The following is a 25,796-nucleotide window of genomic DNA, read 5'->3' on the forward strand; positions in this document are numbered from 1 at the left end:
AGGGTTGGTACCTCAGCCCTGCACTAGTCCCTGCTTCGTTTCCCCCTCCGCAGCAGAATTGCCCCAGGTACTGTGATGTCCTTGAAGGAAACGCCAGACGGGCGGGGAGAAACATCAGGTTCCAGCTCAGGCTCCAGCTCAGGCTCCGGAGCGCGGCCAGCGCCGCTGCGGGCCGGGCCCGCCCGAGCCCCGCCTGACCCCGCGCACAGGCGCGTCCCCGCCAGCGGGCGGTGCCGGGGCGTCGCGGCCGCCGGAGGGGACGAGCGATCCGGCGGCGCGTGGCCGCTGGCGGCTGCCGTAGCGGACGGGGCGGTGCTGCTATGGCGGCGGGTCCTCCCGTGCTGCTGGGGCTCCGAGACGCCGCCATGGTGGGGCCGTGCCGAGGAGGCGGGCAGGCCCCCGCCTGGGCCACCAACAAGCTGGGCGGCTCCGCGGTAGGGCCGGGACCGTGCGGGGCGGCGGGGGTGGGGGGGGGGGGGAGAGGAGGATGGCGGCGGAGGGGCCCCGGCCCGAGGGGGCTCGCAGCCCAGAGGCCGGTCGAGGCGCCTCGCGGCGTCTCCAGCGGCGCCCGTGCTGTTCGTCTTTCAGGACTGGGTGCCCTCCGTGCGCCCGGGCTCTCCCTGCTGCGGGGTGTGCGGGAGGGCGCTGGCGCACCTGGTGCAGGTGTACTGCCCGCTGGAGGGGTCCCCCGCCCACCGCGTCGCCAACGTCTTCGCGTGCGCCGGGAGGGGCTGCTGGGGAGCGCCCCGCAGGTGAGGCGCGGTTTGGGCGTCGTTCCGAAGCGGGCACGGCTCCGCCGCGGCTCGTCGGTGCCGCTTCGGCTCTGGTCACCCGTTCCTTACTGTCCTTTCGGTTTTTTACACGGCACGTTAAAGCTGGAAGGTGCTGCGCTCCCAGTATTTGCAGACACGAGAAAAGGAAACACGAGATCACACCGTAAAACAGGTATAACCAGCAAACTGCCTCCTTGGGTTCTGCCCTTTGCTTCAGGGTCCCGTATGAAGTGTGGTACTGAGGAAGGTTTAAAATAAAAGTGTTGGATGTTGAGTTGGATGAGTTTTGCACTTGTATATACTTGTTTAAGTAGCCATAACCTTTCTCAAGGAGCTGTGCTATGTGTTACTTTTGAGTAATACGTGTGGTCACGTGGAGAAGTCGTGGTTGTGGAATTTTGGACACCGTAAGTACTACACATTATTTACTAGAAGATTAATTTCTTATTTGTGATCTATGTTAGGCTTGTTTTAAAGTGGAGATTGCAGTCCAACTATATGGTTAAAACTGATCTTTAATATTTTAATTGCTTGAGTGACCTAAACGTTATTTTTCATCTTTAAATGATTGGGCTATACTGCTTAGGTTTGGATCTTTAAGGTGTTTTCTTTATTTTCTAATTTAAATAGGGTTTTTTTAAAACTTATTTTTATACTTGTTTTTATTTAATCTGACTTAATTATTGTTAGTGTACTTCTGGTATTTTTGCTTGTGAAGCAAACCTGCATGTTGGCTTAAAAAGATTGCAAGAAGAGGATGGCTACAAACTAGTGATGACATGCAGAAAGTGTTTATTCAGCTGGTGCATTTGCAATATGAAATTTTGGTCTGTGGTAAATGATCTCATACTCTGATAAAATGATGGCAGTATTGTTGTTATTGTTGTTTTTCTCCGTATTCTGCCCTTTGAGCTTACCTGTGGTGCTGTAACTGTGCTTCAGGTAAACGTACCCAAACTAGCTGTCAGTGGTCATGCCAGCAGCCAAGGTATGGCAACAGGATGTACAAAGGCCGTTCAAAAAGCCAATGGATTCTTGTTCCATTTCACCAATGAGGGGTTTTTTTTGGCCATAACTGTGCTGCTGTGAATAGTAAACGTGGGTATGCTGGTAACTACCACTGTGAGGAAAATAGTCAAAATGAGCATTAGGTTAAGGTTTTAGTTTTCTTATCTGTTATGAAACTGTATTTGAAGTGCATTAGGGTGGCTGATCTTGACAATGTTCTTTTTCCTTTTTTTCTTTCTTTTTTTTTTTTTCTTCTCAGAAACAAGAGTCAAACTTTGCTGCAAAGGATTGGTGTGATGAAGCAGATGACTGGGGAGTCTGTGATGGAGCAGAATCTCCTGCATGTGCCTCCCTTCAGCTGCTTGGCTTAAATGAAGCAGTGAGCAGTTCCTTGTCCAGAGAGATGGAGTGTGCATTCCAGTTCCAGCAGCTTCACTTGTCTGAAGCTACAAATGAGTCAGGTTCCCCAAATACACATCCTCCGGTCAGTGAGGGAGTGGTAACGGCAACGTCTAGTTCAGCTCCTGTGTTCCAGCCCTTTTACATTAGTGTTGTGGATGAGGAAGACTACATTGGTTTCCTTGATACAGATCATGCAAATAAGCTATTGAAGGAATATCAGCAGAGGGAGGGTGTTGATTTGGAACAGTTGATGTCAGAAAGGTGAGAACAAGTCTGGATTTAGAGCTGCAACTGAAGGAATTAAAGAGTTTCCTGTATGCTGACCGATAATATAAATCTGACTCTCACTAAATCTGAATGTTTTTTGTTTGTAACTGGGCCCTTCAGGAATCATTGGTGTGTAGTACTTTGCTGGAAGAGCTTAACAATGCACCCAGTTCTGTCAAATTCTGAGTTATTCAGAGATGCATCTGTTTCTGAATGACAGAGATGTTGAAATGTCCTTGGGCTCCAGGTAGAGCAGTGAACTGTCAATCTCTGAAACTAAACTAGTGTGGTTTAAACAATATCTTATGCTAAATGGCATGAGTTTATGTTGTGACTTTTTTTTTTCTTTACGAGGCTAAAGCTTTTCTTATATTCCAGTTGCATTTTTAAGAGAGTAATTACTTAGGGATTTTGACTAGAGACTGGGATGATGGTAGGACTCCTGAAGATTTTTGTAAAGGTTGTCTGAAAAACAATTTTTGAACATAGTTACTGAAAATGTTTTCAGTATTAACTTAGATGATCACAGTGGGCACTTATATCCAGACCGTTTTCCCGAATTGTGGACAGCATTGAATTTTTTGATAACTAAAGCTACTGTCAATTGCAGAATCTGCATAGAATGCTTTTTTAGTAGTGGTGTTGAGTTTGGTTGACCTTTATAGAATCATAGAATTTAGTTACACTTAATTCAAAATTTAAAAAGATAACATCATAATTTAACAACTTCAGAGAAGTTACTAAAGGGATGATTTTTTTTTTAAGGAATAAGCAAGTATCTGATGGATTTGAATCTCATGTGGTACTTTGAAACACTGTTAGTAATTGTAAACCACCAGAAACAAAAGAACTAGAAGCGAAATGGTCAATTGCAACCTCTAGCAGGAATTGCCCCTTAATTTAACGTGTATAGTTTTTTCAGCGTGCTTAGTATAATTTAACGTGAATGTATAGTAACCATTCCTTATTTAAAGTATGCATATCATACTGAAAACCTAATTGAGAATTTTGTTTCTTTTTTTGTTTTCTTATAGTTTCGCAGGTGAAGGTGATAATGAAAAATATGAGAAGAGTGAAGTCAAAAGCAGGGACCACACATTCCATAAATTTATGAAAAGAATATCTGTGTGTCATGAACAGATTCTAAGGTATGTTGATCATCTGGTTGTAACAGGGAGATACAGAGCATAGACATGGATTGTTAGTACATCAAAGTAAACCATTTCATTGGAAATAGATGCATAATTTTGTTTCTCAATAAAAAACCCGTTGCTAAGAGGGCTGTTACCATGCCTGTGTGATCAGACTTAAGTCCCTGGTTGGGTTTTCTTATGCAAAGTATAAGTAGATGAGAAGCAAAGCAGTATCAGAGCCCCCAGATCTGGCTATGGGAGACTTTCTTCAATGTAAGACTTGATGAGAGCAGACCCAGACTGTCTGTGAAGATTTGATGAAATTCAGGCAGAGAGGTTTTCAAGAGACAGTTTTGAGGTGGAAGTATAATACGCAGTTGTATGCTGTTGTGATAGTTTACCAAGGCTATCTACTCCTCTGAAATTTTGTAACCTTATTGTAATGTCTCAGTCCTTGAGATGTTACTGATGTAAGAAATTAGTCATTTTAAAGCCTGAGTTCTTGTGCAGCTTCTTGTGATTACCCTCGGGACCCTGCAGTCTTCAGTTCTTGTAAATCTGTTGCTTTTCCTAAAACAAAAGCAGATTTCACCTCAGAGCAGCTACTTTCATTCAGAATTAACTCCTCTTTTGTGAAAGTATAACAAAGAGTTAAAATCATAAATTATTCATAGTACCAGATGATACAGATAGTTTTCATGGATCGTACTAAGTGTTAGTTTTTAACTTCTTTGTTCCAGAAAATCCAAAGCAGCCTATCTGGTCAAGCTGTCTCAGTGTAGTGACAGGACCTTTGTTTATTGAGTTTCGAGACCCAGGTGGAACTAACTGGTACCTTTTTGATGAGGAGGTAAAGGCTGAGGGGCTAGTTACACAGATTAGAAACTTCCAGTAATTATCTGTCAAAGATGATACAGAAAATGTACTCATTCAGAGTGCAAGCAATATTTTCAGGCAACTTTTTTTCACTAGATCTATCACTTTGTGCTACTGTGCTCTTGGAATTGTCCATTCTTCTAAAACACCACCTCTGGTGATCCCTATGACTATCACTAGTTACAATCTTTACATAGTACTCCCTTTCCCCTTCATGGGTATTGCGAGTCTACCTGACAGACCCACATTTCTCCTGGCCTGCCAGATCTCTGTTGAGCTTTCAGCACAGCACAGAATCCTCTGCTTGGCATTCAGTGGAAACCATCTTCAGTCTTGGTTGTGGAGCTATAATAGCTCTTATAAATAAAACATTACTTCTGTGGCATAACTCAATAGGTTTTGAGACCTATTCTATGTTCGAGATCTTTAACTGCCACTGGTTAGGATTTCATTTTTCAGGAAAGTGTAGTTTGTTTAATTAAACGAGTCAGGTACAGCATAGTTTGAAGGTGTCAGTACAAACGATTTGTCTCCTTTAAGTCCAGCTCTTTCCTTAAGTCTTTCTAAGTATTGACCTTCCAAGTATTTCCCCCTTCCCATCTTTATTCTTTGTTTAATGATGCATCTGAGGCTTAGGCAAGGATTCTGGCTCGTAGCAATGCTTTTTACTTCAAGCAAGTTCAGAGGTTTCAGAGAACCCTGAACACTGTTGCCAACATGTAAGTTTTCATATGAAATTTAGATTTAAAAAAAATAAATTACTTTTTTTCCTTTCTTCTGTTAGATACTCTTGGGGTGGCCAACCTTTATTCATAACGTGTCCTCCAGCCAACATTAACAAAGGTATTCCAGCCTGCGGTAACTGTGGAAGCAGCAGAATATTTGAATTCCAACTTATGCCAGCGCTGGTCAGCATGCTCCAGAGTGATTCAGGTGTTGACCTCTGACTTAACTGAATGAATACTAGAAACATTCACCTTCTTGGTAAAGTTTAGTGAACTGCAATTTGGATTGCTTCTTGCTAACCACACACACTGATGTGCTTAACCACAGTGATCATCTTATGTAGAATCCACTCTGTTTCCGTTACAGATTTCACTAAGCGAAAGATGTAACAGACTATGATTGCAACTTCATTTGCTCATTAGTGAACTTTAATAACAGCAATATAGATAATTCCATGACCTTGGAAGTAATTTGTCTTTATTGCCTCTTAAGGCCTTGGAAAATAGTAAATATTGTCAGATAAGATTGCAGACACTTAAGAAGCTCTTTGAAAATTCTGAGTCAGCTTGCTTTAAAATCTTTGAAATTAGAAAATGCTGTGTATGTAAGAGACTGAATATGAAAAATACTTCATGAATTGGGAAAGACTGAAGTATAGCAATAAGCAATAGCCCCGATTATGTAATTTTTCATACCTTTATTGCTCTGTTTTTAGATCTGTCAGTGGAATTTGGAACTGTTATAGTTTACACATGTGAGAGAAGCTGTTGGCCAACAAATCATCAAACCCCTCTTGAAGAATTTATTTTTGTACAAGAAGACCCAGATCAGAAGTTATTTAAATAAATTTTATTTCTCCGCATAGATGGAAAGTCTGTTGTTTTTTTTTTTAATACAGGTGAAAGTGTGTAATTATGCAACAGAATTTTCCTCAGATGTGGTGAAAAATGAGATTCATTTGATGATGTGCTTATTTTCAAGAAGAACTGATTGAAGTATATATTAGTATTCATCTAAAATGTGACAGAAAACTTGCACAATTTGGTTACACATGGAAATTTTAGCATAGATTGTTTCATGATTCTAGTTACACTTAACATTTGGGGAGGAAAGTAAAGGAGAAAGGTCTGACTGCACTTGGTTATGTTGTTACCATTCATCAGCCAAACAGGATGCAATTTTTAGAAACTTTTAACAGTGAAGAACTTAATGTATGCTTGGTTTTAAAAAACAAATCTGCTTTGTTTTGACTGCAGATGGGAAATTCAGTGGACAGTGTCTGAAGGGACCTTGCTGTCACTACAGTTTTCCTATGATGAAGCTTTTCTATGTGTTTTTCTGATGAAGGATAAGTCACATCTGTATGGTTAAATGACCTCTGAAGGTCACGTTGCTTTGGATGGGGAAAAGGTGAAGGTTTTTGCTAGCGCTTTTGTTCTCACAGGTACAGAATGACGGGGTAGGTACGGCACCTGCCTTGCCACCACAGTCTAGTGCTCGCAGGCTAATTGTGCTGCTTTAGTTTAGATTCTTCTGCGGAGTTCCCTGTTGGTTTAGGCTAAATTGCAGTATTTTAATTGACTTAATGGAGGAGTAATTTAAGTAAGTGTCCTTAAAGCTTTTTGTACAGGTTTAGTGCTGCAGCATAAATTAACGCGCTAAAAGTGTGGGTTTAAAAAAGAAAAAAAGGGAGGGGAAGCTAAAATGGTGGAACGTGTTTGCAAAACTACTTTTTTTAAGGAAGAATTGGGGCTTAGTAGAAGTGAGTCAGTTAACTTAGGCTAACATACATAAAAAAATCTTATGTTACGCCTTGAATACTGCCAGTGCTCCCCAGGGGTGCTTGCCCTGCTCTTTTCCCCAGCTGTGGCAGGGAGCCCAGAGTGCGCAGGTTGTGGGCCAGGCCCTGGCCGCACCGACGGCCGCAGCAGACGGGAGGCAGTGCCGCCACACGCCCCCCCCGCCCCGCGGTGCCGGGCCGTAGGCATCCCCCAGCCGCGGCGGCGGCGGGAGCGGGGCTCGAACCTGTGGCTCACTGCTCCCCGTCCCGCCCGAGCTCCGGCCCCGCTGCAGCCTCCCTGGGCGGTGCGCGGGAGAGGGCCGAGGCCCTCCCCGGCGGCAGGGGGCGCTGCGGGCGAGGCGGGCGGCCGCCGCTCTGGTCTCGTCCGGGCTCGCTGTCCGGAGTGCGGCCCGGCTGAGGAGAGCCGCGCGGAGTCGCTCCCTCTGCCCGCCGCCGTTGTTCGCCCGCCGTCATGTCCGTGCCGGTGTCGGGCCCCTTGCGCAGCGAGCTGGCGGAGGCCGTGGCTCAGGCGCGGCTCTTGGTGGTGGGAGCCGGCGGCATCGGCTGCGAGCTCCTCAAGGACCTGGTGCTCACCGGCTTCAGCAACATCGACGTGGTGCGGGCCGGGGCCGCGGCCGGGGCGGGGGCCGGGGCGGATGAGGGGCCGGCGGGCGGCGGCGCAGCCGAGGCTGGGGCGGGAGGGGGTGGTGGTGTTAGGGACTGGGGCGGGGGCCTGAGGGGCGGCGGGGGTGCGGGGGCGCTGTGGCGGCGCGGCCCCTCCCGCCAGCCGCATTGTCTGCGTGTTTTCAAACTGCTCCCGGCCCGCCAAAGCTGCCGGGCGAGGCTGCCGCGCCGCCCCTGCTGCCGGGGGACGGGCTCCGCCACAAAGGGGCTGCGGCCTGCGGGGGCCATCCGCGCCGCCGCCTCAGACGGGGCTTCCTCCCGCGGGCCGCCCCGCGCGGCGGTGCCGCTGTGCCCGGGCTCCCCGCCGGAGCGAGCGCCGGGAAGGCGGAGAGGGCGGTCTTCTCCCGGAGGTCGGGCCGCCTTCCCGGGACAGCGGCGGGTCCAGCCGTCGCTCGGCGGAAGAGCGGCTGCGCCTCTCTGGGAGTCCGTAGATGAAATCTCCTGGGAAACAGCGGTGTGCCATGTTTGCTGCCCAGCGATTGCTTGTTAAAGTCTTAGTTTTGCTTAATGCCGCCTTTGCTAATACTGTGGATAATGGTCCGGTGACGAGTTGCAGCGAAAAACAAAATACGTGGAAGATGAACTGTATTTTTAGATACCGAGTTGTAAAACTGTCAGTCTTAGAAGTCCGGTCGCGATAGCTTCCCGCGGGCTGTTGCTTTCACTTTTGCTTCCTGATACTAATCTCTGGTTGTCTATAGGAAGGGCAGAATTGAGAGGGTATAGAGAGAAATACTGTTAGCAAACCGCTGATTACCAAGTTTCCAGAGCTTTATTAATTGCTTTTTGTAGTTATGAAAAATACATGGTTTTAAGAAGTCACAGGAGTACAAATCCAGCTAGAGCACAGGTCTGTTTCCTTGAATACATTTTTACCTGTGTGTGCCTGGCCTGGAGTCACACCTGAGAGTTTTGTATGACAAAAAAGAAGTTTGTTTTTACGGTCAGACTTGTTGAGCAAAGTGTATTAGAAATGGCTTTTATCTAAAACAATATCAGCTTGTAGAAGAGTACAACTACTGGTTTGCCTTTTTATTCATACAACTCAGGCCTTTCTACTGAAATACTTTTTAAAATCTGTGGGATGTGCTTAATTGTAATTCCAAATTGTCCCTTTGATTTGAGTCTGCCACTGAGAGCCTATCCAATTTTAGCATTTTACTGGTGAAATAAACATATGCAGAAGAGTGGAAGCCTGCATTTTCTGCACTGGGTTTTTTCCCTCTTTTTCTACCTTACTATGTCATTTGTGTATTCCTGCAGTCCATTGTAATAGAGTTTAATATCTCCTGATTTTCCAGTTAGTCATTAGGCATAAATCTCATTGGGATATGCTTATTGTTTCACTTATTATAGTTTGATTTTTTTTTTTTTTTGGTATTGTCTTTCAAGGCCAACTTGGTTGGACTCCATTAACTTAAGTACATGTTGGATCATGGCCATCTTCATTTAAAAATATCACTGGCAGTGTTTTATGCAAGACAGTAACATTTTGATAACATACGGAGTGGGTGGGCAAAAGACAAGGCGTGAGCAAAAAGAGAATTATTACACAAAGAGGAAACTTGCTATTAAGAGAATAAATTGCTTTTGTCAATGTTTGTGATATCATTGAGAGTTTTCCTTGGTTATTAAATACTAACAAACTTGAACACCTGAAAGTGCTTTTTATTTCTATAAGTTGTGAAATATTTTTTAAAACAAAATATTAATACTAAAAAGAAATCTAGTAGTTTTGAATACAAGACAACTCACAGGTATGTGATTTCATTAAGTATACTTTGTTGAAAGGCAGTGCCTTTGTCCTCATGAATGAGGAGCGAAATCAAATTACTCAAAATCCAGGTCTGAATTAAGAATATGAATATGTATTCTTAGGAAGTTCTGAGGCCTTTCCTTCTAACTTGCAAAAATAGGAGCAGTGTAAAAGTTCATTTAACAAGAGAACTCTTAAGTTCTGATCATGCGTAGCTGGTTTGAAGCTTCTGTTGAGGTCTAATGGTCTCAAGTATTCTCTTTGGAGAAAAACTTCCTTTGCTTCTTTTGGTCTTGGTGGTACTGTTTTCAGTTGTAGGTTATGTCACTTGTTATCATTTCCAGTTAAAATACTAAAAGCTTTCTGGGTAGTGGAAGTTTTAACAGAATTATGCACTTAATAATTTTCACTTGAGGTTCTCGGGCTTTTTTTTGGCTTTGGACTAAGCAAGCTTTCAGAGTATGTCTTATGAGAAAGGAAAGGAGGTAGAAATGTGTTTTCAGGCAAATACCATTTTCATGAAAAGTTACAAGACCATGGGTAGTTACTAGGATACTATGGGCAATAAAGATTAATAGTCTCTGCTTTATAATACATTTCTAAAACATTGTGTATTTTCTGTTTGCTCTATATCCACAGATGCTTTTATTTAGTGTTTAAATAAAACTCTTTAGCCATTACAGTTCTTAGTATATTAAAACTTAATCCTTCAATTAAAAATACTCCCTTCAGAAAAAAGAAGTTTAATCTTGGAGCTTGGGTCTTGCATGCAAAAGATCTTCAGTGAGAAGTGTGTGGCATACTTTTTTTGTTATTCAGGTTTGGTTAATAAAATTAAAAGCGTATGAGAACACACTTAGATCATGTTTAAACAACACATTGCACAGTCAGTCTGATAGTTCTCTGCATATAGCTGAAAGCATTACTATGTTGAGTATGTCAGCATTATCTGCAGGAATTCGGGAGAAATATCTCTGAGGATCAGAAAAATTGCCTCCCTGCCCTCTTAGTTAAAAATGTTAAGGACAGGAAAGGACTTCTAAAAAGAGAGGTTGATCAGAGAAACTGTTTAATTAAAAGTAGTGGCAACAAAGGTAGGAATAAATTTTCTCAAAGTTCTAATCAAACCTTCTTAATTCTTGAGGCGGGGGTAAAGATATTTGAAATTATGATGTTCATGTGCATATATTAATAAATAGAAACATGGCTGCTAGGGGAATTACAGCCATGGCATCCTTTGAGGTTGTACATCACAGGTGTTCGGTGGTATATATTTTTAGGCATCTTGATTATGTGATTGGATTTTTTTTTTGTGTAAGTAGACTTAATGATTTTTTTAATGTGCATTTAAACAGTTAGTCCTGGTGACAAACAGTAAAAGCTTTTGCCCTGCAGTGTATGAATTAGATGACAATACCCTCAGTTTACTGATTCAGTTGCTCAAAGCCATATTCAAATATACAGTAGAAGTACTAATTAGTTTGCTGAGTAGCCTTTCTTGGGCTTTGGGGAAGCGTGGTACAGAGCCAGCGTTCAGCATGGCTAGTCCCATGTAGAGTCTGACTAGACCTATCTGGACTGATTTCTGCAGTATCTCCTCTGAGGTTGTACGCTGTGCTCCTGATGAATTCTCACTAAAATATTTATCCTGTGGTAAATAGGACAATCAGTTATTGACTTTCTACTAATTATTGTGCATGCATATCTCAAAATTCATGTGCATTTTTAGTAGGGACTCTTTCTTCAGAAAGTTTGTTGTCATGTAGCCCTTAATTTTTGACATATGGTTCCATTGTTAATAGTTACTTAAAATGTATGGATTCCAGAAGATGATTAGGTGATCACTTGTGCCTCCACAGTTGCTGTAGTGCAGATGTAACACCTATATGCACGTCTGAAAAGGGGTCTGTAAAGTTTATGCATTTTGGCCAATCGCATTTGCTTCAAACTCTGTTAATGATTTTGTTCCTGTTATTTCTGTAAAAGTGAAATGGCTGTCTCTTGTGTGTTTATAGATTGATTTGGATACTATTGATGTCAGCAATCTCAACAGGCAGTTTTTGTTTCAAAAGAAACATGTTGGAAGATCAAAATCACAGGTGAGAAAAAGCCAAAGCTCGAGTCTTACGCAGTATTATTTTATGGACAGTGTTAGAAACATGCCACAATTTTGTTTCTGTTGTGAAGAGGTAAGAGTTGATTGGTTGATCATGCCTATCCACGACATTTCATTATAGAAGTATTTTAATCTGTTAAGGTAATCAACTTACTCAATACTCAACTAGTATTGAGTCTATCTTTAGAAGGAAGGAAGAAATAATAAGTGGCTTGTTTCTGTTTTATTTCTAGGTTGCCAAGGAAAGCGTGTTACAGTTTTATCCAGAAGCTAATATTATAGCTTACCATGATAGCATCATGAAGTATGTTTGGTTTTAAGCTCTAATTACATGTTTTGATTTGCAAGTACTGTGTTATTTAAATGCTACAATGGTGTGCTTTAAGATATTTTACAAATCTAGCGCAGTAAGAAGAAATAACTGTAAATATGAGATTACCACACACCTGAGTGGGAGTGTGGATTTTGCATGGGTTTTCTTAAGCTCTGGTAGTAAGCTGTAGTCGTTTGCTTGTGTCTGTTTTTCATTTTATTAGCAATATTTACTATATAAATTTCCACACTGTAAGGATGCCCTGATGTCTTGAGCAATAGTTAGATTAAAATAAATGTGAATGTTGAGTCCATGATTAAAAAAATGAAGTCCTTTGTGTATGTGTAGATAACTGAGTATCATTTATATATGCCCCAAACTGTTAAAACATAGTCTTTATGATCCATAACCAATGAGTAAAAGATTATGTAGATTTTCATTAGTTGTTTGCCATGTTTTAATTTATATTTTTCCAGTTTCTTAAAAAATTGATATTCTCTAATATTAAGGTTTGAACTCTGATGTTGCTGTTAGCCACTGAAACACTGACTCATTGCACCCTACTCCTGAAAGTGTAAAACTGTTAATCCTGTTTCCTCTTTACTCTTTCTTCTTTGCCACCACCTTTAAATCAGGAAAATGCGATGTAAAGATACTAAAGTGTCACGATTTTAAAATCTCATGTCTTGGCTCCTAAGGGTATGGAGACACAATCAAAACCAATTGAGCTATCACAGTATAATGAATTCTCAACAGTCTGATGAGCTATGGTAATTACAGTGTGCACGTTTTAGCCTCAGCTGATGGTTTTTAAGGTCAGTTACCACAGCTCAGCCAATTTACTCATTAGGTCAGAGCAGTATAATCACTTTTTCCGTTGTCTGCCTGTTTCATTGGTCAAATTAGTACTAATTGCAATAGCTTCCTTCTAGCAGCATAAAATTCATGCTTTCGCCTCGCTTTAAAATGGGCAGAAGACAAATGGGGCAGTTAAAGGCTAGCAGTAAATTTATAATATGTGTAATTTATCACACAAACACCAGTCCACCCTTTGCATGTGTATAATTTCTGTTGTGGCATAATAACCAACAACTGTGATATGCCATTTTGAGTATTGTTTTTCTTTTCTGTAGCCCTGACTATAATGTAGAGTTCTTCCGCCAGTTTACGTTGGTTATGAATGCTCTGGATAACCGAGGTGAAGTTTTCACTATGATTTTATATTGGAGATGAAAATACTGTTGCTTGTTCATAGAAACAGAACTTTAATGTGTTCTACTTTTAGTACTTCTGCAATTTCAGTTAAATAACAAGTATCCTGTTAACCCATCTGTAGTTTGACTAATGCTTGTGCGCTTCACTAGTAACTTGAAAGGGTAGTTAGTGCTTTTGTAGGTGTTTTGAAAGTAAATGTTAGCTGCTGTGTTGCTGCTTTATGGGAACTGATGAATATTGTGTGTACACGTGTAACTTTATTCAGTTGAGTTTGCTATGTTTAATAGTGTTGATATATTTTGTGTTAATTGGAAAATGGACTTTGTGAAAAAGGCACAGTGCTCTATAATGAAATAAGGCAGATTAAGGATAAATGTTTGCATAGGAGGCTAGTTTGAATTTGGAGAAGTAAAACTTTTTTCCCTAATTATTCATTTTTTTCTTTAAAACCTCTTGATTTGCAGCTGCCCGTAACCATGTGAACAGGATGTGTCTTGCTGCTGATGTTCCTCTTATAGAGAGTGGAACTGCAGGCTACCTTGGACAAGTAACAGTTATTAAAAAGGTTAGGTCGTGTATTATTCTTGTGGCTTTAAATCATTAGCTATTTTAGACATCAGGGAGTTGGGTGTTTTGAGATACAGTTACAGTTCATCTGGTAATAGCATGTACTATCAGTAGCCTTCACAGTCTGACAAGTAAATATTTCACTTTTCACCAGGGAGTGACAGAATGTTATGAATGTCATCCTAAACCAACTCAGAAGACTTTTCCCGGCTGCACAATCCGAAATACGCCATCAGAACCTATCCATTGCATTGTGTGGGCTAAGTATTTGTTCAAGTAAGTGATTTTTTTAAAAAAAAGAAAATAGGTACTGTGGTTCACTTTTCTGGTGTCTAAACCTGCAGACAGAGAAATTAAGTGGGGACACACTTTTTTTTTTTAATTTTTTTTTTTAATTGAATGTGGATTATAGCAAAAACCTCCAGTTCTTTGGCCTGGGTTTTGGGGTGGAGTTTTTTTTCTTTAAATATAAAGATGGAAGATTGATTAGTACTTAGGTCTTGCTCTAGTATCACAGAAAATCTGGCAAAGTACTTTGGCCCAGCAGTGTAGGTTGAGGTTACTTTATTCTTCACCTTTGTTTGAAGTTAACACATTTTTCAGGTTAATGCATGTATTAATAGATGTAAAGTTTGCTGGGATGTTGGAGTCTTATAAGCAATGCATTCAATACTGCAATATAAATATAAGGCTAGGTGAACTATTGAGTGAGTTAAACAGAACTGTTTTGCTAAATTCATTTTTGTATTGAACTTTGTGTGTTGTCAGTGTGAAGTCCTCGTGTGATGAATCCCAACAATTTAAAAAGCAAAGTATGAAGTGGCACTCTGATATATATTCTGAAGTGGATATGTATCTGTTAGCAAATATTTCAGTCTTTAACCAGATGCAATGAAATTCTAGAGTTGTTTTGTTGTTCTTTATTATTATATAGCCAGTTGTTTGGAGAAGAAGATGCTGATCAAGAAGTCTCTCCTGACAGAGCTGATCCTGAAGCTGCCTGTGAGTGTAATACAAGCTGGTAGCTTACCCTGTTACTGTAGTGTTCTATTTCAGAGATTATGACTTGTTTCTGTACGTTTCTTAAGGTTCAAGAGTTCAGCTCCACTTTCTTTTAAGAGAATTCCATTTACTGTACTCTTGGACAAGAGTTTGGGGTGTGTTAACAGCAGTTTCCCTTACAGACCTTCATGTACACCATGCATAATTTAGTTCCCTCATACTGCTGCTTATTAGATATTTGAAACAATTTCAGTGCTTTTTAGTTAACTTGATGCATAGCGCATACCAGAAGTTTTTGCATGGTATGTGCAAAAAAAAAACCTCTTCAGAATGACAACAGTTTAATAGTTTCAGCTGTCAGAACTGTGGCCATTGTGGGCAGCTAAAACATTACTAAAATGATTACTTCAGCTGTTGTGAAAACTTTTTAATACAGTGTAAGATGGGCCACTGGCATTCACTGGTTGTTCTCAGATAGCATGAGTAGAACAGCTGTGAGGAACACAACTGATACACTCACTAATCACAGAGTTCAGTTAAACATCCAGGTGTGAGATCTATGATTTAGATGAATAGGCTTGTATCTGTTTGGAGACTCCTGTTCCCTCTGCAGCAAATAGTCTTCCCCATGTGCAGAGAAACTTGAAGTGAAAAGTGAGTTTGAAATGCAAATCAAATATAACTGATCTTCACAGGGTGGCCTTTTTTCCCCTATATATTTGGATTTGATGGGGCACTTCCTTGCAGCTGGGAGTCTTGTCTTTTGAACTGAGGATTGAGATCTAAGTGATATTTGTTGTCACTCTGTATTTTCCACTCCTAGCTGAGGGATTGCATGGAAATACAGGGTTTGTGTTTGAATTCTTCTAGCCTGAAACTTCAGTGTTAATCTACATAGGAAATATGCTCATTTTGAGTTATGGTTTTTTTAGCTATTCAGTATTTTTCTGTAAGGACAGTAACCATAGTTACTGTGAAGGATCTTTTGGATCCTTTGATAGATCAATGGACTTGGGAGAGGGAGCTTAGAGGATCCTCCAACTCTTCAGATTCTCTGAACATCTGATAGTGATCTTCCGACAAATTGTTCCTACTGGAAGGGCAGCATGAAATAGCTGAGTCTTAGAGTGGTGTATAAACTCACTTAAAACAAAGGCTGCTGGAGTACTTGGAAGGTAGCAGGTACAAAGCCAACTTACTTAAAGATATCAGGATGATTATAGCAAGACCTGAGTTGTAGCCTCATGTCTGTAGTGAGCACACTGTCTGTGGTGACAATGCTGTTTAGAATCAGTGGACATACATGGTGTATCAGGGAAGGGTCAGTGCAACCTTTGTAAAGGGAAGTCATGCCTTGCGTGGCTCTGCAGGTCCTTTGAAGGAATTGGCAAACCTGTGAACAAGCATCTCTGGTTTACGCTGTTTTGAATCTGCAGGGGGCACTCAAAAACTTTTTGTGAGGAACCTGAAGGAGCTGAGCAGCCATGGGGAGAAAAAAGGATGAAGATCCTGAAGTGGATAAACTACTTAAATGATGGGGATAGCTGGTGATTAGAGGAGTGTCTCAGATTGGGGATGGGACCAGTGCTGTTCAGCATACATGATTAAGCAAAGTCACTCAGAATAATAAAAATGAGGACTAACTGCAAAAAGTAGTAAAAAGCTTCACAATTCAGAATGACTGGGCAATGAGACATTAAGTAGATTTGGTGCAGATAAATATGAAATGATGCATTGGTGAAAGGGGGGAAACATTCACAAATTTACATATAAAATGATGGTCTCTGAGTTGATTTTTCTCATTCACTCAAGATGTTAATAGATAGTTCTATGAAAACATCAACCTGCTGCTTATTAGGAATCACGATAGCGATTGCTGGAATGGACTGGGAAAGTAACACAAAATTAATGGCATCTGTATGCATAGAATTTTTTTTTTTTTGTATAGGAATAACCAGAGGTTGGAAGCTGGGGTGGGTGTGTTTGTTTTTGTGGGTTTTTTTGTGTTGAAGTTCTAACCAAACTAAGACTCTTCAGCCAGGAAGAGAGACTACTAAAAGGTTAGAGATTTATGAAATCACAACATTATGTAGTGAAAAATTAATAGGAAACAATTTTCACTGTTTCTGCCAATACAGGAATTGGGGGACATAAAGTTAAATTAGTGAGTTGCAGAAGCAAACAGGAGTAGTTGCATTGTTCAGCTTTTGCTGGACGCAGTAAAGCCATTTAATGATCCCTGCATAATTTTGGTTATTGACTCTAGGGGAAATATTTGGATGTGATTTTCCTTTTTCTTTTTTTTTTTTTTTAATTAAAATATTGGCTAACACTTTATTAATAGGGGAGCCAGCAGAAGCAGAAGCCAGAGCACGAGCATCCAATGAAGATGGTGAGATTAAACGTGTTTCAACTAAGGAGTGGGCTAAATCAACTGGATACGATCCAGTTAAACTTTTTACTAAGGTATCTTCTTTACCCCCAATACATGTCTTTATGTGAAATATATGAGGTGCTTTAAAGTTAAGTCAAAACCCAGTTTGGATGCTTAATGCTAGCCATCAATTATGCAATTATGTTATGACTTCCACCAGGTTTGCTGTAGTGTTGGTCTTTTACAACACTTGCTTGTTTTATGGCATTCCATCTGTGTTTGTACAGATGGCTTCAGGGGCTTGTCCATATTCTACAGACAAAACCCCTTCATTTGAATTACTTTCATATTAAAAAGGTAAACTTAAATTCCATAGGGATTTCCCTGGGCATAATCCTAAAAGCTATCAGTCGTCATCTGTGTATAATCAGGCTCTAGCAGAAGAAAATACAAATTGGTTTAGGAGTTTTCCTTATAAATAGTTAGTAAAAGTGGATAAATAGAGGAAATAAGTATAGAATATAATGCTGATAGGAGTAATAACTGGAAATTCATTGGCATGTAGGTAAGAATATTTCAGGGAGAATATACAGAGAGCTCTAGTGATGGCTTCAGTAGGCACATGAACCCACTGTTTGGACTATCGTTTCTTGATTTTTACTTTACTCCCCCCTCAAATTAATCAGAGCCGTGTCTGTTGTATGCAATAAGTGTTAGAGAATGGGGAACAAGAAGTTTTTCACGTCTGTTTGTTTTTTTCCTGTGGAGTTTGATTATTATTTGTGGTTAAAAATATTTCCAAGGAGAAAAGCAAAACCTCATAAATCTAATGCTGATTTTTCAATTTCATAGCAGATGTAAAAATAAAGTATGTCTTCCCCCCCCCCTTTCATTTTAATGTATTTTTGTTTGTTTGTTTGTTTAATGTTTCCTAGCTTTTCAAAGATGACATTAGATATCTGCTGACAATGGATAAGCTGTGGAGGAAAAGAAAGCCTCCAGTGCCACTGGACTGGGCCGAGGTACAAAATCAAGGTAATTGTCCCTCCTCCCACTGTATATTTGTAAGTCATACCTGCTGTTTGTTAATGCATCTGTGTGATATGTACATTTCTCACTGCCACAGTTGAGTACTGATAATGAACAAATTAATTCTTTGCAATTCCTGAAGATTTAAAATGTTTCTCTATATAGAAAATGTTTTTCTAAAACAGTTTTGCAATTGTTATTTTAGATATTCAGTATTGGCTGTAGAAAATTCACATTTCAAAAAGTTACATGTCAGCTTATTCTAGTAGACTTTATCATAAGCACTGATGTATTTATCTCTGAAAACTGAGTTTTGCTGAAAATTTACATTTGCTGTAATTTATGCATGTCTAGGTGATTGATGTAAGTATAGCTATAGTTGCAGTTTTAAGCGCAGATTTGTTGTAAAATGTTCTTCAATTTAGAAAATATCTAATTTCCTGAAATTGGAGAATTCTTAGCTCTTCGAGAGAGCTTCTGTGCAATTTATAAGTATTCTTGATTTTTTAATATTTTTTTTTCCCCAAAGAGAAAAACATATCCGAACAACAAAATGAATCCTCTGCGGTCTTGAAGGATCAGCAGGTTCTTGATGTCAAGAGCTATGCACACTTATTTTCAAAGAGCGTTGAAACCCTGAGACTTCACTTGGCTGAGAAGGGTGATGGAGCAGAGCTTATATGGGATAAGGTTAGTTTGCCAAATACATAAGAACCAGTTGTACTCTACGTGCCTAGTACAAATATTAATTGAACTCATTCAGTTTCATTCCAAAATAATACTACTTCAACAAAAATGTCTGGCACCTCACTGAAAGCACTTTCCATATGTAAAAAAATATATACTTTAAACACTATATTTTGTAACTCACTGAGTGTAAGGATTAACTATTGTGATGTAAAATAACTTAATTCACCAGCTTTAAAAAAGCACAAATTCAGAAGTATTGTGTCATATTTTGATTTTTTAAAATATTTTATTAATGCAATTTCATTTTTTCCTTTTTAGCTTTCTCTAAAACATGCTGTTATACAGTGGTTTGTAGCTAGAGTTCTACTGACTTGTACATAATAATTAGCTGTGATGATAGGTATCTGATATGAGTGTTGCTGAAGAAAAACAAGAAAAGAATTTTCTCTTTTAGCACCAGAGACAGTGTCGTCTTTCTGCAGTCAGTTGTCATTTGGCATAAGAAAAAAAAGTGGTTTGTAAATATAGGTGGGACAAAATAGTAAAATAGTATTACAAGAGATAGTAAAAATACTTCTTTCTGAAACACCAGTTTTTGAAACTGAGCATAAAACATTGTAAGATTTAGGATTTAGACATTATTTTGGACATATTTTATTAATATTAATATGCTAAATCACTACTAAAATCACAGACTGGTAGGGCTGGGAAGGTACCTCTGAAGATCATCTAGTCCAACCCCCGGCTAAAGCAGGATCACCTAGAGCAGGTTGCACAGGATTGCATCCAGGCGGGTTTTGAATATCTCCAGAGAAAGAGGCTCTACAACCTCTCTGGGCAGCCTGTTCCAGTGCTCTGTCACCCTCAGGGTAAAAGTAATAATGAAAAAACTAAGTACAATTTCTAAACTTGTCTATTTAAAATATTACTGCTCTGTCCAAACATACTATCTGAAAGAGGAAGTGTATTGACTTTGAAATGCAATATTGTACAGACTTTTTTTTAAAACTGTCTTTTTTTAAGGTTTTCGGAACCCTGTGTTGCAAACTTTTTCCAGTGAATAATCTGATTTTTAAATACTTCTTGTATTAACTTCTTGTCAGGATGACCCTTCTGCAATGGATTTTGTCACTTCTGCTGCGAACCTCAGGATGCACGTTTTCAGTATGAATATGAAGAGCAGATTTGATATCAAGTGTAAGGATAAAACATAACATTGTTTTATTTTTAAAATAATCTAAGCTTCTCATTTTCATTTACTTTTAAAAATCTGCATACTCTTGCTTATTTTGCAGCAATGGCAGGAAATATTATCCCAGCTATAGCTACTACTAATGCGGTAATAGCTGGTCTGATAGTGCTGGAGGGTTTGAAGATTTTATCAGGAAAAATAGATCAGTGTAGAACGGTAAGTGGGAATAAGATACTTTTACTTTCTTTTTATTATTTGTTTAAAAGTCACGTTTAACCTGCTTTGACTATTGTGTGGTTTTACTGTCTCTCACTTGTTGCTTCAGTAGATTCTGAATGCGCTGGGAATTTTCAGCCACAACAAAAAGAGAAATGGAAGTCTCAAGGATCATTAAATTCTTCTGATTTAATGAAAATTGGCTGCTGGATAGGAGGGAGAACCAGACTGACATCACTTGAAACGTGGTTGTTTCATGTTACAGATCTGTTTGTCAATAGCTGGTCAGTCAGCACAGGTGTCATTGTGGACTGGCTGTAATACGCGCTTTCTCCTGTTCAGCAGGCATGTCAAAGAGGATTAGGGAACAGGACGACCTGTGAGACTAAGAGAATAAATCTGTAGGAAAACAGGTTTTATGAGTGCTGTTACTTACAGAATAACTTGTTTTATTCTTGTCTCTCCTCAAGATTTTTCTGAACAAGCAGCCAAATCCCAGAAAGAAGCTATTGGTCCCTTGTGCTTTGGATCCACCAAATCCTAACTGTTACGTATGTGCAAGTAAGCCAGAAGTGACTGTGAAACTTAATGTACACAAAGTTACTGTGTTAACACTCCAGGATAAGGTAAATCTTGAATATTAGCTACAGCTTTCATTTTGGTTCTAATACTGTAAATTATTAAAGTTAGGTTTTTGCCTTAACATCAGCTGTTTATACTTGCTGTACAGTTTACATTTCTCTCAGCTACAAGAAGACCTAGATTAACCAGTATGCTTCTTGCTCATGTGTGCTTGTATATCTTGTGAAAGAATGTTTTTATTTTGTAACTAAATTTGTATTTCAGTTGAATAGTTCAGTAGCCACATTACAGTTGCGTAGTCACAACTGATTTCTAATTCTGTAATTTTATGAAGTATTCTTAAAAATTTGTGAGCGTATCTGAACCTGTAGGTTTCAGACAGCAAAAATATAATTATTTTGTTCATGAAAGTAAAAAGAAAAAAAAGTATAGGCTTTCAGCAGATGCCTGAAAATAAGCCAGGATAAGAAAATGAACATAATTCAAGGGTCTTGCTTTTATAACTGTTTTTAAGTCAGATATTGATTAAATAATCATATTCATCTTTTCAGATAGTGAAAGAAAAATTTGCTATGGTAGCACCAGATGTACAAATAGATGATGGAAAAGGAACTATTCTTATCTCTTCAGAAGAAGGAGAAACAGAAGGTATGCATACTGAAGCTTTTTAGATAAGAGTAGATAAAAACTAGGAAGAAACCAAGCTACACGGTGTGGAAGTATAGTAAATACTCTAGTGTTCATCCTGTAGACTAATATTTGAAGAGAACTGGCTTTGCAAGTATTTAAGTAGCTTGAGAATAGCTAGTGGTATTGTCTACAAGCCTGCATGTCCAGTTCAGCTTTCCTATATAAAGTACTTTTCACCTGGAGTGTCAGGATTCCTTTCAAGGATAGGTATTCAGCTATAAAAGTGTACCAGTTACTTTCCTCTTTTGCAAGTCCCATTCATTTTCTTGTTCTTAGATCGTGGTCTTTTTATGATGCTTGTAGGCACTGTTGTAATACAAATATTATCTCCAGAATGTTCCTAAATGTAATAATGAAGTGCTTGAACAGGACTCATGAAGAGTAAAGTAGTCAAACATATGTAGTTTTAACTCCTGATGGCCTTAAATGCCAACTTTTACTTTAAATGTAGCTAATAAATGTTATGTTTCTACGTAAAACTTCTGGAGTACTTATTTCATCATACTTACTCAGATGTAAAGGATCTTTACATAAATAGCTGTAAACACTGCAGTTTGTCACTATTTTTGTAGCAAATAACCACAGGAAATTATCAGACTTTGGAATTCGAAATGGCACTCGACTACAAGCGGATGATTTCCTCCAGGACTATACACTGCTTATCAATGTGCTTCATAGGTAAGGATTCTGAATAACTATTTTTGTGTATATACGTAGAACAGTTCCACTGGGAATTTCCGACTTAGAATTTTAAATTCATGAATAAAGCTCAAAGATTAAACTGCAGAAAGAAAATATAGAGCTAAAAGAGGAACTGTTATTTTTTTAATTAATTCATAGAGTTTAGGGGGGGTTGTTGTTTGGTTTGTGATTGCTTTTCAATGGGGTTGTGTTGTGGGTTTTTTTCAACAGTAATTGGAAAAAGTTTATTTGAATAATTTGTCATTACACAACATAAAAATACAGTGCAAAACCAAATTTACTTTTGGGGCAGCCAAGAGGTGAGGAAACTACCGTTTTTTAAAAAAAAAACAACCCCGCAAAATTTAAAAAAACAAGAAAAACCCCCAGCCTGCTGGGGTAGTACATCCTCTGCTTTGACTACCTGTGTTCAGATAGAGCAATGCAAATACAAGTCACTTTGAAATAATTGGTGTTTGTATTTAACCCTGGATAAATAATACATATATTGTATACAGTAAATTAACATACTGCACTTTCAGTGAGAATAGGAATGTGATGTTGAGGAAGAAAGGTAAGCTCAGGTAATGATTTTTCTCATTCTGAAGTATTTTAAGTCATGGCACTGCATGGAACAGTGTTTATGAATAGACAAAGCATAAATTACAAAGGAGGGAGGGCTGAACGTTTTTTCTTTTTTAATATATTCTTCTAATTTTGTCATAGTTGCAGGGTGCTCTAATTACCTGAATGGCATACTTTCCTTGTGAAAAAAGACAGTTTTTTTATTTTCACCTGATTGTTTAAAAGTTATATGTATTTTTCTGCAGTGAAGACCTAGAAAAAGATGTAGAATTTGAAGTTGTTGGTGATACCCCTGAAAAAGTTGGTCCTAAACCATCAGAACCAGCATCCAAGAACATTACCAATGGTAGTGATGATGGAGCGCAACCCTCAACATCAACAGGTAAATAACAGTAATCAATATTAAATAAAACAAAATAGTCTTTAAATAGTGCAGTCCAATTAAAATAGTTGTCTTCAGTTTTATGACTTAACTTTGCCAACATGAAATAAAAAGCATTTAAGTTGCCTCTGTGTATAAATATAATATTAAATAGAAAAATGCACATTTACAGTTGTTACAAAATGCACATTTAAGATTGTTATAAAGGCTTATAGTAAATACACCTTGAAATTATATTATTTAACTTGCAAGGGCTTGGTGGGGTGTCAGCCTAAGTGCCTCATTTGCACTAATTTAAATAAAGTTAGACCCATTCTGTCTGATGGGGTGATGTAATTGCTTGACAAAAAAGGACCGAATTTGTCACTTTCTCCCCACAGATTAAAATTTACTTTGTGGATGTCTTTGACCATGTTTCATGTTGTTAATTTAAGAAGATGTCTTTATTATCTGCTTACCAAATAATTATTTTTCAACTGTCAAGCAAAGCATGGCAAGAAAATAGTATTTGCTATCCAGGAGGAAGTACCAGCACCTTCCTAATGTAGAGTGTTTCTTTCACCATACTCCAAATAGTTTAACTTAAATAAATATGGGATGCTTAAGCACTGAAAGCTAATGCACTGGAAACATCATACTGTTTTATAGGGGTAGGGTACGAATCTGAATACTTGTTGTGACAGATGTAAGTTAGATCTGTCTTACACTTTTGGATCATGTTTCTTTGCCTGTCAGATGGTCCAACTTAAGATATGTGTGCAAGTATGTAGTCACGTCCACTTGCCTCTTGTTTCAGGGGAGATTAAATGTTAAGGGTATTGCTACAATTTATTTCAAATTATATAAAAAAGCCTAGCATAAAATTAGGTTGTATAGTGAATTTTGTACTTCAAAAAAATCAACTAGATGTCTTGAAAGTTCACGTTTGGTTCTATTTTCCCTTCTTTATACTATCTGTTGTTATCCTTTAGCTTTTTAAGTCTGCTCACCCTTCTACTCCTCCCTCTCGTTGCATGTTCTCTCTCAAGGAGCATGGCTTTTAGTGGGAGTTGTAGTGAAAGGAGAGGCTGGACTACAGCTCAGTGTCCGTAAAAGTTCTTTTCTCAAGGACTGCTGCAGATAGCATACAATTCTTCTATTTTGTACAGGCAAAAATGCTAACTAATGTGTTTCTCGTATTTTTGGGTTATTGCAATATTTTTCATACATTTTAATGAAGAGGGAATAACCATGTGAAAAGCTTATTTTATACCTATTTCAGAGAAATTTAAAATACTCTTTGCAGCTGAATGACAAAGAATGTGGATAAAGAATGCTCCAAGATGTATTTCTTGTATTAGAAACATTCTCATGTATGAAATCTGGTTTGAGAGTAGACTACCTTTACAGTATCCATTTGAATTAAAACCATATATTTTGCAGCTCCAGATCAAGATGATCTATTGATTGTTGATTCTGACGATGAAGGTACTTCAAGCAACGTTGATGATGATATGGAAAACAAAAGCCGCAAGAGAAAACTAGAAGATAAAGAGTGCGTCAGCACAAAGAGAGTGCGTACTGAGCAGACAGAAGAGCAAGATGAAATTATAGCATTAGACTGAATGTGCAAATGCCCCTTGACAAAATGATTCAGATAATGTGACACAGTTACAGCATATTATGTTGGGATGTGAAAAATGTCCAGAACTAGACTAATTTTAAGGCCTTTGTTCCAAATGAATACCAAACCACTGGCTTAAATAATTTGTGTCTGTTTCTCTTGATGGTAAAGCTCTCGCATCAATAGACTCTTTCAGAAGTTTTTCCTTATTAATTCCATATATTAAATGTAGTAGAAACATAGTTTATACATACTTACAGATAAGTATTTGCTTAAACAGTCATGAAAAAAGCATGTTATTTTTGTGTAAATACCTTTTAGGTATAATTCAATAAGACAAAAAAAACCTACTCTTGTTTAGTAAAGGGTCATCATCTGATGCCCAGATTTTAAGTAACTACATTTTTATTTTTTGCTTGAAGAAAAATATTTTTAGTCTAGTCCTAAACATTTTTCACACCCTGAACGAGTAAAGAAAATTTAATAAAGCAAATTAGTGCCATGTTTTAACAGTGTTCTTAAACTTCAACTGGCACTATGTACATTACTGTAAAACTGTTAATTTACTCAAGTTTTTCAGCTCGTACTGCCTGGTATGTCAATGTAAGAAGCAAATTTTTGTGTATTGTTACAGTTTCAGGTTATTTATATTTGATGTTTTGTAAACTCAGATACTACTACTATACTGTACATCTGATGGACCAAATAAATGACATCTGAAATACTTGCTATATTTGCTTGCACAGTCCAAGTTTATGCTGACTTATGGGATTTTACAATGTATAGCCTTCAAAAATTACTGTATTATTTTCATTTTTCTAAACATAACCTAGTAGTACAGAACTTAAGCTTCACTTGTTTGAGGTGAAAGGGGAATTTTTTTAATAAAACTTTTGTGAATGTTTTTTTTCTTGGACAATCAATTATTGGCCTCTTCGACTGGATCATTTGCACCACCACACACGCTCTTGCCACCTCATGCCTTCAGAAAGAAGAACACCGCACTGGTCTTTTATACATTACACTTTGTGCATAGGACAAAAGTGCAATGTTTAGAATCAGTATTTTAAAGCCTACTGCATTCATTTAACTCTTCTGGTAGCTCTCAAAACTATCAGCACTGATTCTTACAACACACTAATCAGCCGTTTCTG

At 38.8% G+C, this 25,796-nt stretch overlaps 3 protein-coding genes across 5 annotated transcripts in view; 2 read left to right on the plus strand and 1 right to left on the minus strand.

Moving 5' to 3' along the window:
* Window positions 1-25,796, minus strand: part of RRAD (RRAD, Ras related glycolysis inhibitor and calcium channel regulator) — an 89,979-nt gene that overhangs the window by 53,216 nt on the left and 10,967 nt on the right. The window lies entirely within an intron of this gene.
* On the plus strand, window positions 216-6,049 carry PDCD2L (programmed cell death 2 like). Of its 2 annotated transcripts, none has more exons than XM_075765523.1 (7): window positions 216-434; window positions 589-752; window positions 876-945; window positions 2,041-2,444; window positions 3,485-3,598; window positions 5,244-5,443; window positions 5,901-6,049. In XM_075765523.1, the coding sequence occupies exons 1-6, from the start codon at window positions 321-323 to the stop codon at window positions 5,404-5,406; spliced, it is 1,029 nt and encodes a 342-aa protein (XP_075621638.1). In that variant the 5' UTR covers window positions 216-320; the 3' UTR covers window positions 5,407-5,443; window positions 5,901-6,049. The 2 variants fall into 2 exon arrangements, with proteins under 2 accessions (XP_075621638.1, XP_075621637.1); XM_075765522.1 differs by having other exon boundaries at window positions 217-434; window positions 5,244-5,392.
* UBA2 (ubiquitin like modifier activating enzyme 2) lies at window positions 7,324-25,546 on the plus strand. Of its 2 annotated transcripts, none has more exons than XM_075765289.1 (17): window positions 7,324-7,581; window positions 11,421-11,504; window positions 11,755-11,825; window positions 12,968-13,032; window positions 13,514-13,614; window positions 13,771-13,892; window positions 14,551-14,618; window positions 16,963-17,084; window positions 17,928-18,027; window positions 18,551-18,711; window positions 19,815-19,908; window positions 20,007-20,119; window positions 20,590-20,745; window positions 21,253-21,349; window positions 21,964-22,069; window positions 22,903-23,039; window positions 24,462-25,546. In XM_075765289.1, exons 1-17 carry the CDS (start codon window positions 7,438-7,440, stop codon window positions 24,641-24,643), a joined length of 1,923 nt encoding a protein of 640 aa, XP_075621404.1. In that variant the 5' UTR covers window positions 7,324-7,437; the 3' UTR covers window positions 24,644-25,546. The 2 variants fall into 2 exon arrangements, with proteins under 2 accessions (XP_075621404.1, XP_075621405.1); XM_075765290.1 differs by lacking the exon at window positions 7,324-7,581 and adding an exon at window positions 7,711-8,103.

This window comes from Balearica regulorum, chromosome 13, assembly GCF_011004875.1.
Source record: "Balearica regulorum gibbericeps isolate bBalReg1 chromosome 13, bBalReg1.pri, whole genome shotgun sequence".
Classification (NCBI taxonomy): domain Eukaryota; kingdom Metazoa; phylum Chordata; class Aves; order Gruiformes; family Gruidae; genus Balearica; species Balearica regulorum.

Excerpts from the sequence above, each read along its gene's own strand:
- PDCD2L (XM_075765522.1), top strand. The coding sequence starts at position 321 with ATGGCGGCGGGTCCTCCCGTGCTGCTGGGGCTCCGAGACGCCGCCATG. Across the intron at positions 946-2,040 it reads GAGATCACACCGTAAAACAG|AAACAAGAGTCAAACTTTGC; the intron begins GTATAACCAGCA and ends TTTTCTTCTCAG. Across the intron at positions 3,599-5,243 it reads TGTCATGAACAGATTCTAAG|ATACTCTTGGGGTGGCCAAC; the intron begins GTATGTTGATCA and ends TTCTTCTGTTAG.
- UBA2 (XM_075765289.1), top strand. The coding sequence starts at position 7,438 with ATGTCCGTGCCGGTGTCGGGCCCCTTGCGCAGCGAGCTGGCGGAGGCC. Across the intron at positions 14,619-16,962 it reads AGCTGATCCTGAAGCTGCCT|GGGAGCCAGCAGAAGCAGAA; the intron begins GTGAGTGTAATA and ends CTTTATTAATAG. Across the intron at positions 19,909-20,006 it reads GAGCAGATTTGATATCAAGT|CAATGGCAGGAAATATTATC; the intron begins GTAAGGATAAAA and ends CTTATTTTGCAG.